At 54.6% G+C, this 12,138-nt stretch overlaps 5 protein-coding genes across 5 annotated transcripts; 3 read left to right on the forward strand and 2 right to left on the reverse strand.

The window, feature by feature from the left end:
• Window positions 1-212: 212 nt before the first annotated feature.
• Window positions 213-1,777, forward strand: BDP81DRAFT_214643 (methyltransferase domain-containing protein). Its single transcript, XM_060582690.1, has 3 exons — window positions 213-766; window positions 829-851; window positions 909-1,777. The coding sequence occupies exons 1-3, from the start codon at window positions 436-438 to the stop codon at window positions 1,665-1,667; spliced, it is 1,113 nt and encodes a 370-aa protein (XP_060446464.1). The 5' UTR covers window positions 213-435; the 3' UTR covers window positions 1,668-1,777.
• Window positions 1,778-2,517: 740 nt separating this feature from the next.
• On the forward strand, window positions 2,518-3,276 carry BDP81DRAFT_214665 (uncharacterized protein). Its single transcript, XM_060582692.1, has one exon. The coding sequence runs from the start codon at window positions 2,589-2,591 to the stop codon at window positions 3,087-3,089; it is 501 nt and encodes a 166-aa protein (XP_060446465.1). The 5' UTR covers window positions 2,518-2,588; the 3' UTR covers window positions 3,090-3,276.
• Window positions 3,277-4,479, forward strand: BDP81DRAFT_214666 (DJ-1/PfpI family protein). The gene is made up of 2 exons (XM_060582693.1): window positions 3,277-3,768; window positions 3,839-4,479. The coding sequence occupies exons 1-2, from the start codon at window positions 3,472-3,474 to the stop codon at window positions 4,229-4,231; spliced, it is 690 nt and encodes a 229-aa protein (XP_060446466.1). The 5' UTR covers window positions 3,277-3,471; the 3' UTR covers window positions 4,232-4,479.
• Window positions 4,480-4,848: 369 nt separating this feature from the next.
• BDP81DRAFT_318006 (PLU-1-like protein) lies at window positions 4,849-10,622 on the reverse strand (the record flags this gene model as incomplete). The annotated part of the gene is made up of 6 exons (XM_060584312.1): window positions 4,849-6,007; window positions 6,060-8,710; window positions 8,765-8,856; window positions 9,107-9,976; window positions 10,035-10,083; window positions 10,197-10,622. The coding sequence occupies 6 exons, from the start codon at window positions 10,620-10,622 to the stop codon at window positions 4,849-4,851; spliced, it is 5,247 nt and encodes a 1,748-aa protein (XP_060446467.1).
• Window positions 10,623-10,756: 134 nt separating this feature from the next.
• Window positions 10,757-11,600, reverse strand: BDP81DRAFT_214658 (uncharacterized protein). The gene is made up of 2 exons (XM_060582691.1): window positions 11,056-11,600; window positions 10,757-10,921 (listed from the first exon to the last, which is right to left on the reverse strand). Exons 1-2 carry the CDS (start codon window positions 11,506-11,508, stop codon window positions 10,892-10,894), a joined length of 483 nt encoding a protein of 160 aa, XP_060446468.1. The 5' UTR covers window positions 11,509-11,600; the 3' UTR covers window positions 10,757-10,891.
• Window positions 11,601-12,138: the final 538 nt, after the last annotated feature.

Consider the following 12,138-nt stretch of genomic DNA (forward strand, 5'->3'; position numbering starts at 1 on the left):
CCCCAAGTTTGTCCCACATCGGCATCGGCAAAAATGCACGTCATGCGCCTGAACAAAAGCAGCAGCCACGGAGCATCTCAGCAGATTCCCCAACCTGCAAGAGTGACTATCGAGTCTAGCGCCGTCATCTAGACAATGATGACTTAAAGTCTCACTTGTTGATTCGTCGAATCCGTTCGCCGCTAAGATGAGTCTCGCGGGGGGGTTGACCTCTTTAGCGGATTCGGTACCAGCAGAACCCCTCGGCTGGAATTGGAAAGAGGCCAGACACTTCCAGATAAGGAATCTGACGCCATGGTCGAATAGCCTCCGGAAAAGGTCATCATTTGGGTTTTGGGGAGGATTCGGCTGCGCTTGCGACACTTTTGTGCAGCTCAGCCTCCCATCCAAAAGTGTCGCTCCTTGCAACATCTCCCGTGATCATTGTTATAAGTGATGATGGAGGCTTCAAGCTGTACAGACGAGAGGCACGAGCCGCCGCCGGTAGAGGGACCCAGCGAAAGGAAAAGCAGCATCTCGACGGCACATTCGACGATTGACGATGACCGATCCAGCAGGCTGACCTCGAGCGCGCTCGACGAGCTCAACGCGTCGCACATTGACAGCAGCACATCCATGTCGCTTAGCATCGACACGGACATCAGCGACGCCGACTCGGCCATGGGCATCGACGTCGGCCGCGCCTCCTCGTCCGCCTCGGTGGCATCGAGCGTATACCGCTTCGTGGAAGAGTTTGGCAGGACATATCACGCATATAAAGAAGGAAGTAAGTTGGCGCAATCGCATGCAGGAACTTACCTTTTGGACGCCACGTTGACTGTCGCACAGAATACTTCCTCCCCAATGATGAGGTATGCGAAGCCCCCTTACATGCGATATCGCCAAGGCCAGACTAACACACCCCCGAGCAAGAGCAAAGCCGCCTAGACCTCCAACACGCCATCGCCCTCCGCATCTTCAACGACAAACTCGGCCTCGCCCCCGTCACCAACCCTCATCGCGTCCTCGACATCGGCACAGGCACCGGCATCTGGGCCATCGAGTTCGCCGACAGGAACCCGGCATCAGAGGTCCTCGGCACGGACCTGAGTCCCATCCAGCCGGAATACGTGCCCGCCAACTGCCACTTTGAAATCGACGACGCCGAGGACGAGTGGGCTTTCAGTCATAAATTCGACTACGTCCACGGCCGGTACATGTGCACCTCCATCTTTGACCTTCCCAAACTCTTTCGCCAGATCCACGAAAACCTCAACCCGGGCGGCTGGGTCGAGTTCCAGGAGACCGTCATCGACTTCAAGGCCGTGGACGGGTCGCTCGAGGGCACGGCGCTGCGGCGGTGGAACGATCACCTGCTCGAGGGGATCCGCAAGGCCGGGCGGGATGCGCTCTCGGCGTTGGAGTACGCGCGGTACATGACGGACGCGGGGTTCCAGAACGTCGAGCAGAAGAGGTTTGCGGTACCTGCGTCGCCGTGGGCGAAGGGGAGGAACCAAAAGATCTTGGGCGCCATGCAGATGACGAATAACCTCGAGGGGGTACAGGGGATCACGATGAAGATCTTTTGTCAGGTGCTGGGCTGGACTCGAGAGGATGCCGAGATGTTGCTCATGGATGTGAGGAAGGATATGGCGGACAAGAATATCCACGCGTATATCACGAGGTGAGTCTTTTCTTCTTGTTTGATGGTTTTCTGTTGCCCGCACTGACGATGATGGATACAGTATGTCGGTTTGGGGACAGAAACCCCAGGGACTGGAAGTGGCGGCCCCCTGAAGCGGTTGTGTCTGTGTTCAAGATACTAGTCGCCAAGTCTTCGAGTACGCGGAAGAAGAAACATCCTCCGTCCGTTGTGAAATAGAGTGTCCGTACGGGGAACATGCAACATGTCGTGTTGTAGCTCATCTCGTTCTCGCATCGTATTGGAACTCTGCCATGTTGCGGAGCTGCAGATGAAAAAGAATAGCGGTTGTTTCTGCCGCGACAGCTGTCATCCAAGAAGTCGGGGCAGTTGGTCAGCTTGTATGCAAATACGATTCATGTTCCGTTCGTCTCATGTAAGAGCCACCACCTTGGCTGAAGATGCAAGAATGGGTGTCTGAGAGTAATGTACGAACCCAAACCAACCAAAAACCTAGCAGCAAACACTTCCGTCACCACATCTTTAGAGTCTTGGTATAATTAGGGGAATAAGTGTGCGCGCGACACACGCATACCGCGGCACCTCCGAGTGCTAGCCGTCATGCCCGTCTGGCTTTGTGGATGCGAGCCGAGGCCATCGAGGTGATGATCCACTTCCGATGGTCCCATGCCGCCGTGGAAACACTGAGAAACCGACAACGAAAAAGGGCGGTGCTATCACTCGTGTAACTGTGCCGTGGGGTGCCGTGATGTTCATGCCAAGTTGGCCGATGCTCCGGCGAATCTGTGCCGGAAACGGCATCAACGCCGGTGGGGAGGGGGGCCTCTTGGCTCTTGCCTCTCTCCACGGAGCAGTAAAATACTTCCATCGGCGTTATGACGACTCGCCCCATCGGCATTAAGATATTTCTCTACAACTCTTAGTAAGCCTTTTCTTGAAGTCTTCAATGATTTCCCTTGGATCAAGAACCAACTCGAACCAAAAGAGACGATCTTCTTCGTCAAAGTTGTTCAATCCCCACTCGCTCTGGCCGATCCATCCACTCGGCTCGCCGTACTTGCAACAAGCCAACCTCAGACCCTTGACACCCCCGTGCTCGCCCTCCAGCCCTCCAGATGCTCGGATGCCCCTTCTGGCAAGGCATGGAAGCAGCCGGAGAGTTTATTCGCCCGCATTGCTTTGTCAAACCAGCGTAAACACTCACATACACACACGGGGGCATGCCGCACTTCTTCAAAGAAAGAAGCTGTGGAGTCGTTTCCGCGGGACCGCCATGAAGAATTTGTTGGCGCGGGGTGTAGTTTCTTTCCACCGCCAGCTTATGGATGTGAGCGAGTCATACCAAGAGCAAGAGGTACCTGCAGCCGGGCCCGAATTTCAACCCCGACACATGTCACTCAGTCGTCACTCAAGAGGCAGACGGGATAGTCTTCAGAAACTGGTGTGACGTCAACCTGACCAATTGGCGGGGTGAAGCTCTTCATGCACTCCCTGAGCCCATCCCCCCTTTTCCGCGCCTAGACAGCACATTCCGCTTCGTGCCAGGGGGATAAGCTCAACGGCATCCCGGACAAGCTGCTTGTTTTCCAATGGTGGGGTCAGTGCCTCAAGATAATCACCATGATGGCCAGACCGTCGATGGAGCTACCCATGTGTATGATGGGGTTGCGATGAAAGTACAAAAGAGTTCGATGCCCCGCGCGAATAGACATTCTGGAATAGAAGCTCATTACACTCAACTTTGATACCCAAGATACCCTCTTAAACCAAATCAAACAAATCTTCAATCCAACTTTCTACCTTTTCATACACATACAACATCATACGCAATGGCTCCCAAGGTTCTCATCGTCCTCACCTCCGTCGACAAGACCGAGAAGTCTGGCAAGCCCATCGGCTGGTACTTGCCCGAACTCGCCCACCCCTTTGACGTCCTCAAGGAAGCCGGTGTCGAAATGACCTTTGCCTCTCCCAAGGGCGGCGTCGCGCCCCTCGACCAGGCCTCGGTCGAAATGTTCGCCAGCGACCCCTCCTCCAAGAACTTCCTCGAGAACCACAAGGCCATCTGGGAAAACACCGAGAAGCTCTCCAACTTTGTCGGCCGCGCCTCCGAGTTTGACGCCATTGTATGTTCTTCCCCCTCCATCCTCAAAACGCTCTACAAAACTACAGTGGACACTCAACTAACACACTCAGTTCTACCCCGGCGGCCACGGCCCCATGTACGACCTCGCCTTCGACGCAACCTCCCACGCCCTCATCGCCGAGTTCGCCGCCCAAAACAAGCCCGTCGCCTCCGTCTGCCACGGCCCCGCCGCCGTCGTCAACGCAAAGCTCAACGACGGAAGCTACCTCGTCGCCGGCAAGACCATCACCGGCTTCTCCAACACCGAGGAGGACCAGGCCGGCTTCACCCCCGAGATGAACTTCATGCTCGAGGACCGCCTTAAGGAGAATGGCGGCAAGTACGAGCTCGCCGCCGAGCCCTGGGGCGAAAAGGTCGTTGTCGACGGCATCGTCATCACCGGCCAGAACCCCGCCTCCGCCCACGGCGTCGGCAAGGCTATTGCCAAGGCTCTCGGCTTGTAAATTATTTGGTGAAAAAATGATTGTATGAAGTATCATGATTGGGGTCTAGGGAAGGCTATATAGTTATATCCAAAATTTGAAGCGTTTTTGCCAACTCAACGTCCTTCCCGAGGAACTCTCCTGCCAACCAGTGTGAAACATTTGAAGCTGCCTCATGATTGCCTAGTTCCTGGCCAGGTGCCGACGACAATACACACAGCAGGTCGATTTCTCGGCCAGAACCAAGACAATGTACATCATGCATCAAAAGACTTATGTGGCTACACGGTGATTGTATTATAAAAGTCCAAAACAAACAAACTACTAGTGCTTTTCCCTTTCAAACCCGACTTTTCTTCGATAATGCGACACACCATTACGAACGATAGCAGAAACTGAGTGGTGCATCTGACACACTCACAAACGCCCATTCCATCTAATGCAAAGTGGTATGCCTTGACCTCCGGACACCTGATCATACAATCCGCCAGTTTGGAATTTCCGCCTCCCATGGGCTCCAAAGACTTGTCCACAAACGCCGAGACACAAGAAATAACGCTCCAAGCCTTTGGTTCCAATACCCTTTGTTGCCATTGGGGAGTTCAAAAGCTGAAGCAGTGTGGAGCAGGCCAGAAGTCCTAGTCGCCGTCGAGCAATGCATCCATGCCGTTTCGCTCACTTTCAAGGCTCTCCGCTGTGATGGGGCCATCAAAGGTCTCTTGCTTCCTCTTGAAATCGTCATCGTCTTGGTTCGTGAGGTCGTCGAACATCTTATTCACTGCTCGCACATCTTCTTGTGAATGGGGAGCAACATCCCTGCCGTTCAAGATGCCAACATCGCCCTTGAACACGTCGGGACCAAACATCTCTACGGCCCTCTTACGGCCTTCATCTGTCCGACCCAGGATCGTAAGAGCCTCATTCTTCCCAGCTTCAGTGTGCAAATTAAGCCCATCTTCTTCGCCTCGGAGAAGACGTTCCTCGAGAGACATCGAAGAGTTGCCAACAACAAGTTGAGGACCCGGTGCACCATTAGACATGAAGAGGCCTGGATGAAGTGTCGGGCCAATGTCAATGTCCATGGGATCGTGATTGCTTCCAATGGATTGACGGCCCATGTTGCCGTGAGAGGTAGAAGGAGGCGTTGCTGATGATTGTTCCGACTTGCGACTGTGACCATGTTGAAGACCAGGTGGCAGCACAGTTGCGCCAGACGCAGAAGTAGCAGCCGCTGTCGCGGCCGCGACCGCGGCTGCCTCGGCATTCTGAGCCTTCCGCTTCAAGCTGGCAGCCTTGGCCTTCATGTTCTCTGGGAGGTCTTCCGCATCATCCACGCCAAATTGCGCCAGAAGCTTCTGAAGCTTGGTCGGGCGCGGCTTGCGAGTGCTCTTGGAGACCTCAAGAACCGGCGGTGCCATTGGCGCAACAGGGCACCACTTGTGCAACTCTTGCCTAAAGAAGTTGGTTTCGTAGGCAAGGAGGATTTCAGCGCCTTCGATCTTCCGCAAGTAAAATCGTTGGGTGTCGGCCTCAGACTCGGTGGATACCACAGGATTGCAGTAGCCGGTAATATGGTTTCTGAAGTCCTGGGCATTGTCGATGATCTTGGTCAGGACCTCCTCCTCCTCGGGCTGGAATGGAAGGCTAGGGATCTTGTCCGACCAAGCAATGAGCTCCTCGATCTTGGGTCGCGCTGCGTCTCGCGGAATCTTGACTCGCCAATCGCAAATGGGGCACGTGTACTTGTCTTCATCCTTGACCTTGCCGCGAGCAATCTTGAGACATTTACCGTGGTACCTAGAGAGGTTGGTTAACGTTTCGAATCCGAAAAGGCCGTTTGATGATATACCATTCGTGACAGAGCTCGCACTCAATCATCATGCCGGCCTCCACCTTTCGGCAAATGCAAAACACTTCGCGGAACCGAGGGTCCTCCCAGCGGTGCACCTTTTGGTCAGGACTGGCTTCCCTTGACGCGGGTTCGGCAGGCATGCGAGGCTTATCGTTGACGATATCGAAGCAGTCTTGGTTGCGTTCCAAGACGTAATCCATATGGCTCTTCAGAATGTGAAGTGGTGCGTTGGTTTTGCCAAATAGCTTCTTACCCTCTCGCATCCAGTCTTCGTGGCGCTTCTGCTCCCGCTCGAGGTCCAAAGTCCCATTAGGTTTCGAATTCAGCTCGTCGAGTCGGCGCATGATCTCAGCCACCTCGGCATACTTGGGTCGATTGCGGATGTCCGGGTCTCGTGATCTTTCAGTCAAGTCCATGATCTGACGGTGTGCCTCCCTCTGCTTGTAGAGAATTTGATCGACAGCATTCAGGGTTTCCGCCGTAACCGGCAGGAAATTTGCCTGGACCTGCACCGATAAGGCCTCCAGCTGTGGGTAATGGATGACCTCTGCAATAATCAACTCCCTGGCCTTCTTCTCCCATTGTTGGCCAGCAGTCATCTGTTCAATGTAGTAGACGAGATGATCGTTGTATGGAGCAATGTCCAATCGCTTTCCCTCTTCGATGAGCTCACGCACTTCATTCAGTGACATGAGGCTGCTTCGGTTGTTACGAGCCTTCTCGCCCCACTTGAGCTGTTCAAGCACTCGCGAGAGTCGGTCGACTTCTGGCGTGTCGACGTTGAAAGTCCGGCCCTCCTCAAGTAGGTCTTCGATTTCGGAGAGCTCGGCGAGGTGGATCTGTTCCAGCGCTTTAGCTGCATTCTTTCGGAAGGCCTCGATGGCCTCGACCCGCTCCCTCAGCTGGGTGATCTCAGGGCAGTCAAATCCTATTTGCTCCGCCTCATTGATAAGGCGGTACACGTTGGAAACATGGCGCGCATCGCGTTCCTTTTGGTCCAGCGAGTTCTTCCGGTTGTGAATGGACTTTTCGCTCTTGCGCCTGTTTTGCTGCTTCCGGATCGTGTAGTTGGTGGCCTCCTCCACCCACTCGTTGCACCGATCGACGAATTCCCGAAGCAAAGGGAGCGAGGGTAGGTCATGGGGTATTTTCTCACCCTCGTGTAGGAGATTCCGAAGAGTCTTAAGAGAAGGCGTGGCCTCTTCTTCCAGAAGCTTCTCGTACTTCTCTTCCCAGGCCTCTGGCGTACGCGCCTTTTCGAGGACCTTGCCGTATGTTGCTTCAATGTCCTCCTCTGACTGTCTGTAGATTACAGCATGTCCTTCACCGTGGAAGCGCTGGTGTTCGGTTGACTCGCAGCATGGCTGATAACCCGCGTGTGCTAGGCAAAGAATTTTGCCCGACTTGAGGCACTTGAATCTAGAGAGGTACGTAAAGGCTTTGCAATACGAGCATTGATACTCCTCTTCGGGCACGTCCGTATCGTCAATTTCAAACTTCAGAGGGCAGGAATGGTCTTCTTTGCCAGCCAACGCACAATCGTGCAGCTGTGGCTCGAGGTGCTTTGCCACAAACTCGGTTCGATGTGCCAACTCTCGTTTCTTGATCCGTTCGAGGGCGGGCGCGAGCCATTTGGCTGTCTGAATCGTCAAACCACTGTTTGTCGTACCTTCGGCGGCTGTCCACAACAACTCGTCGTGCGAGAAGCAGGGCTGTCTTCTGAAAACCTGCAACCTCTCCACACCTCCGAGTCCGAAAGGTTCCCAGTCACAAGGAGCAAAGTTGACAGCCTCGTTAAAGTTGAAACCATGGTTGAAGCCGGCGTGATAAGCCTGGGGAAAGGTGATGACGAACTGACCCGCGCGCTGATCGAGTGCGTAAACCCTCACGCCGGCCTTTTTCAGCTGCTCTGGTGTCAACAGGGTGACCAGCTGAAACAAAAGGTCAGGCTGAGTCTCAAATAGCTCAGGAACGGCTTCGCGCATTGCGGCTTCAAACTTTTCGGCGTCCTCGCCCGGAATTCCGTACCAGGTTTTGGTTGCCCCAAAGTGCTGGTAGTTGGCAGAGTAGGCATAATGGTCTTCGTTGTGCCAGCAGAAAGTCGAAAAGATCATGCCGACATATACCCACGGGACAGTCATGCCCGAGATGTCAGACTTGATGTGCCTGAACAGGCTTTCAGGGTGGAGAGGCAGCAGATTGAGGTTCCAGGGGTCAGTCGAGTAAGTGTTGTTGGGGTGTCTCTCGACAGTTGGAAAGCCGGAGCCGTGAGTCGTGCAATGAATGTCGGCCCCATACTCGACCTCCACAGTCTCTTCAATGTCGGCTACGAGACGCCAGAACTCAGTCTCAACGTCTTCTTCGGTGACTGGACGATGGCAGTTGAGAACGGGGTCAAAGGGCATCTTCTTTTCGAAATAGCCCTGCTTGAAGTCGGCCGCCTTTTGCTGGAATTGTTTCAAAGAGTACAGGCCGCCTTCCTCGAATCCGTACTGTCCATCGCCAACCAGGCATCTCGGGCAGTTCCATTCGGAGTCGGGCTTGTGCTTAGGGGGAGGATCGAGGCAGGTGCCATGGTATGCGTGGTCGCAAGACTCGCAGACGAACAGGGCACCGGCTTCTTCCGCCTTGCCGCACTGCTCACACTTCTGCTTCAAGTCAGTGCATTGGAAAGACAGACGCAATGATGTCTCGCAGCTTACCTCGCCAGGAGCCAAGGCCTCATCTCGGGGGATTCTGGGCACGGAAGGACGGAACAGAGACATGTGAGATCCCGCCACGGTAGGTACAGTATCTGCAAGTCAACGTATTAGCACATACATATCAGCCAATCATCGTACGGCTGGTCGCAGAATTCATCGGTTGCCTCGCCCAGTTGGGAAACAGAGTCTTAGAAGCCAATGGAATCCTTGTAAATCCCATGCATGTGGTTCATCGCTGCATGCGGAGCCCGCCGCGATGGTCAAGCACAGCTGGCAATGCAGCCACCAACATGGGACGATGGTGCTGGTCGGTACTTGTGGGCAATGAGGGGAAGAACTCACCTTTCTTCAGACGCTTGCTGCGTCTGCTATTTCCAGCATCTCCGTCGTCCTTGTCTGTCCCAGAATCCTTCTTTGCCAGATCGAGGCTTTCACAACTGATTTGTCGTTTGAGGGCTGCTGGGCCCAAATTTGAAGGCCGATAGTCGGGTGTGTTCTTTGCCGAGTTGACTGGACTGAATGACTTTGGAGGCGGAGTGCTAGCCACCTCATCCTGTTGAACCTGAGGCGTAGGCCGGTTGACACTCTTAAACCCAGAATTGACCGCGGTGAAGCCACCTGTGTTGATGGCCTTGAAGCCCGAGGTGACGGGTGCAGGCGCGGGTGCGGGCGTCGGAGGTGCGTCGGCCATGGGGGTATCTCGATCGGCCTCCTTTTTGAGGCCGTTGATGCTTGCTTGAAGGGCATCCGATGCGTGGCGGGCAGGTGAGTCGCCTCGGGCATCCGATGCGTGGCGGGCAGGTGAATCGCCTCGGGCACTGGATGGCGTGTTGACGTTGGATCGCTTCATCGGAGTGACTGCCGGGCTGGGTGTGTAGGGTCCGCCATTCTCGAACTCGAGCTGCTGGTGCACTCCCGGCTTGGCGAGTCTCAGATACTCCTCGTATGGGCAGAGCCATCGCTGATATGAGTTCTTCAATGAGGTGGACAGTGAGGACATTATCTTGCCGCTGTATCCTAAATCACGACCAATCTCGGCCCACTTCTTCAGCTTGCAGACCTTGTCGAAGCCGCCGCGGGCCTCGACGGCCTTCTTCAGACGGTACAAGTCGAGAGGCTTCTTGTCCACATATGGAAGACGATGCAGGTTACTGCCCTGCTGCTTGTGGAACTTGGCCAACGCGTCCAGGTACGAAATGTTTGCTCGGGTGCCTAGTTTAGTTAGCATTGCCTCCGTGCAAGAGACACAAGGCGGGCATGCGTGACTGACTTCCTTCGACCGAGTTCAACTCCTGTTTACGGGTTCTGAAATGGAATCTCTGCACATTTCTTGGTCAGCATTAGTTCGCTAACAGAGGCTACGCTCGCAGTAGGCATAGAAACAGCGTCTCGTCTGAGCAGGTCCTCTCGAGCACGGGAAATGAAAACGAACCTCTGTATCAATCGCAAATTCCGGGTTCCAGGAGTCGGGCGGGATGATCTTGCACAATCCGTAGTTCCTGGCTTCTGGAGAGATTTTCTTGATGTACTCCATCGGGTCCTTCCACTCCTCCTCAGTGGGACAGTATGTAGGCGCATCCTCAAGACCATGCGGGCGCGACTTCTTTTTGGCCGGCTCCTTGGTCGCAGTCGGTTGACCCCGTCGTTCGACCGAAGTGAGTTCTAGAGGAGTGCTTCGCATCGAACTGAGGGGAACCTGAGGGTTCGTCGGGTGGTAGCCGTTGGAGTTGACCTGGGTGGCCTTTGATTTGGCCGAGGCGGTGTTCGACGAGCCGACGGCTGGAGAGCCTCGCGAGCTCGCATTCCCGCTTCCTGTGCCGTTGGCAGCGGAGCCACCAGCTGTAGGTGCAGACACCATACTGCAACTAGGGATTGCCGATGGACCTATTGAACAGGCGCAATGGCGGGTCGAGGTGAAGAACGATCGACGGCGTTTGGTTCTGTCGCAGTCACAGGTATTCGGGTAGACGGCGAATTCCGTGAGAGATCATGCGAGCGAATAGAGGCGGGCTATGGATATTGTCGCATTACAGATCGTATAGGTCGATGATTGCGGGTGACGATAAAAACGCGGTTCGACCGATCGACAATTTTGTTGCTTCGAGAGTCGTCACTGGAGAAAGCGCATCAGACGGAGGTTGTGAGGGAGAGTGTGGTCTGGGGGTGGTTGGGATATGTCAGATATAAAGGTACGGCGGAAAAGCTAAAGGCTAAAGATGCGGGCGACCAACGGGGTACCTAGCGGCGACAAGCGAAGAAGCCGGGGGATGGGGGAGGCGTTTGGTACTTACTATGTGTGGCCCGCATACAGGATTGAATTGTGATGGCGCACAAGTTGTCTGTTGCGAGCGAGAGTATTCAGCACCTTTTGGTGACCGGATTAGGAGAGGATCCGAGTCATGGGAATGGGATGTAGGAGGGAAGCTGGAATTCGGGGGGAGGAAACGATGTGAAGTGGGAAGTGTGGATAAAGGTGAGGGAAGGGGAAGGGAAGGTGCAGGTCGGTTGTGGTGTGGAAACTGTGGATGGAACTGGACGCCGGGCCGGGTGGACGGACATGGAAGTGGACGCAGAAGGGAAAGAACGAACGGGGGAAAGCGAGGAGAACTGAACTTGGTGTGGGCGAAAATGGGCGGAAATGGGACCTGAAGTGAAATGTGCTGCGCTGGTGCGGTCCTAGTAGAGGGAAATGGCAAGGCGAGGCACGGCAAGGCAGGTGCGATGCAAAGTGTGGGAGCTGACATGGGACGTGGACAACATGCATCGGCATCGGTAGCATAAGGTAGCGGCAGCAGTTGAGAGAGCCTGCGTCTCTCTCCTTGTCTTCTCTTCACAGTATTTGTTTATTTCTTCTACATAAAATACCTCCGCAAGAGTATAAACCACCAGCAAAATATTGGTGGGAAATATTACATGTGGTGAGAGCCATAGAGGAAAGCGCAAAGGGTGTGACAGGCAGGCACCGACGGGGACGGAAGTTCCACGGGTTCTGCCAAGGTACCTCAACTTGAGAAAGAAGGACGACCGTCGAACGGCAGGTGCGAGGGCGACCAAGGGCGGAACGGAAGGGACAGCTCACGTCTGTCGGTGCAAAATCCCACTACAAGTGGGTCCGAACTGAACGTCGACCACCCTCTGCAAGTATACGGTACTTTCTCGGGTACCTCGTCCATGACGTCCACGGAGTCGCTCTCCCTCCCTCATTGTAAGGCACATGAGAAGCCTCAGCTGTCTACCAATATCATCATCTGTTCCTGACGACCCCTCGAATGACCTCCCAGGACCATGCTTGCAATGGTCAACCCAGATCAAACCAAACGGCTCTGTCGATTTTGGGTGTTCGGCTGGCATTACTAGCTATCCTTCAACACGGC

This window comes from Colletotrichum phormii, assembly GCF_030913505.1.
Source record: "Colletotrichum phormii strain CBS 102054 chromosome Unknown BDP81scaffold_8, whole genome shotgun sequence".
In the NCBI taxonomy this organism is placed as follows: Eukaryota; Fungi; Ascomycota; class Sordariomycetes; order Glomerellales; family Glomerellaceae; genus Colletotrichum; species Colletotrichum phormii.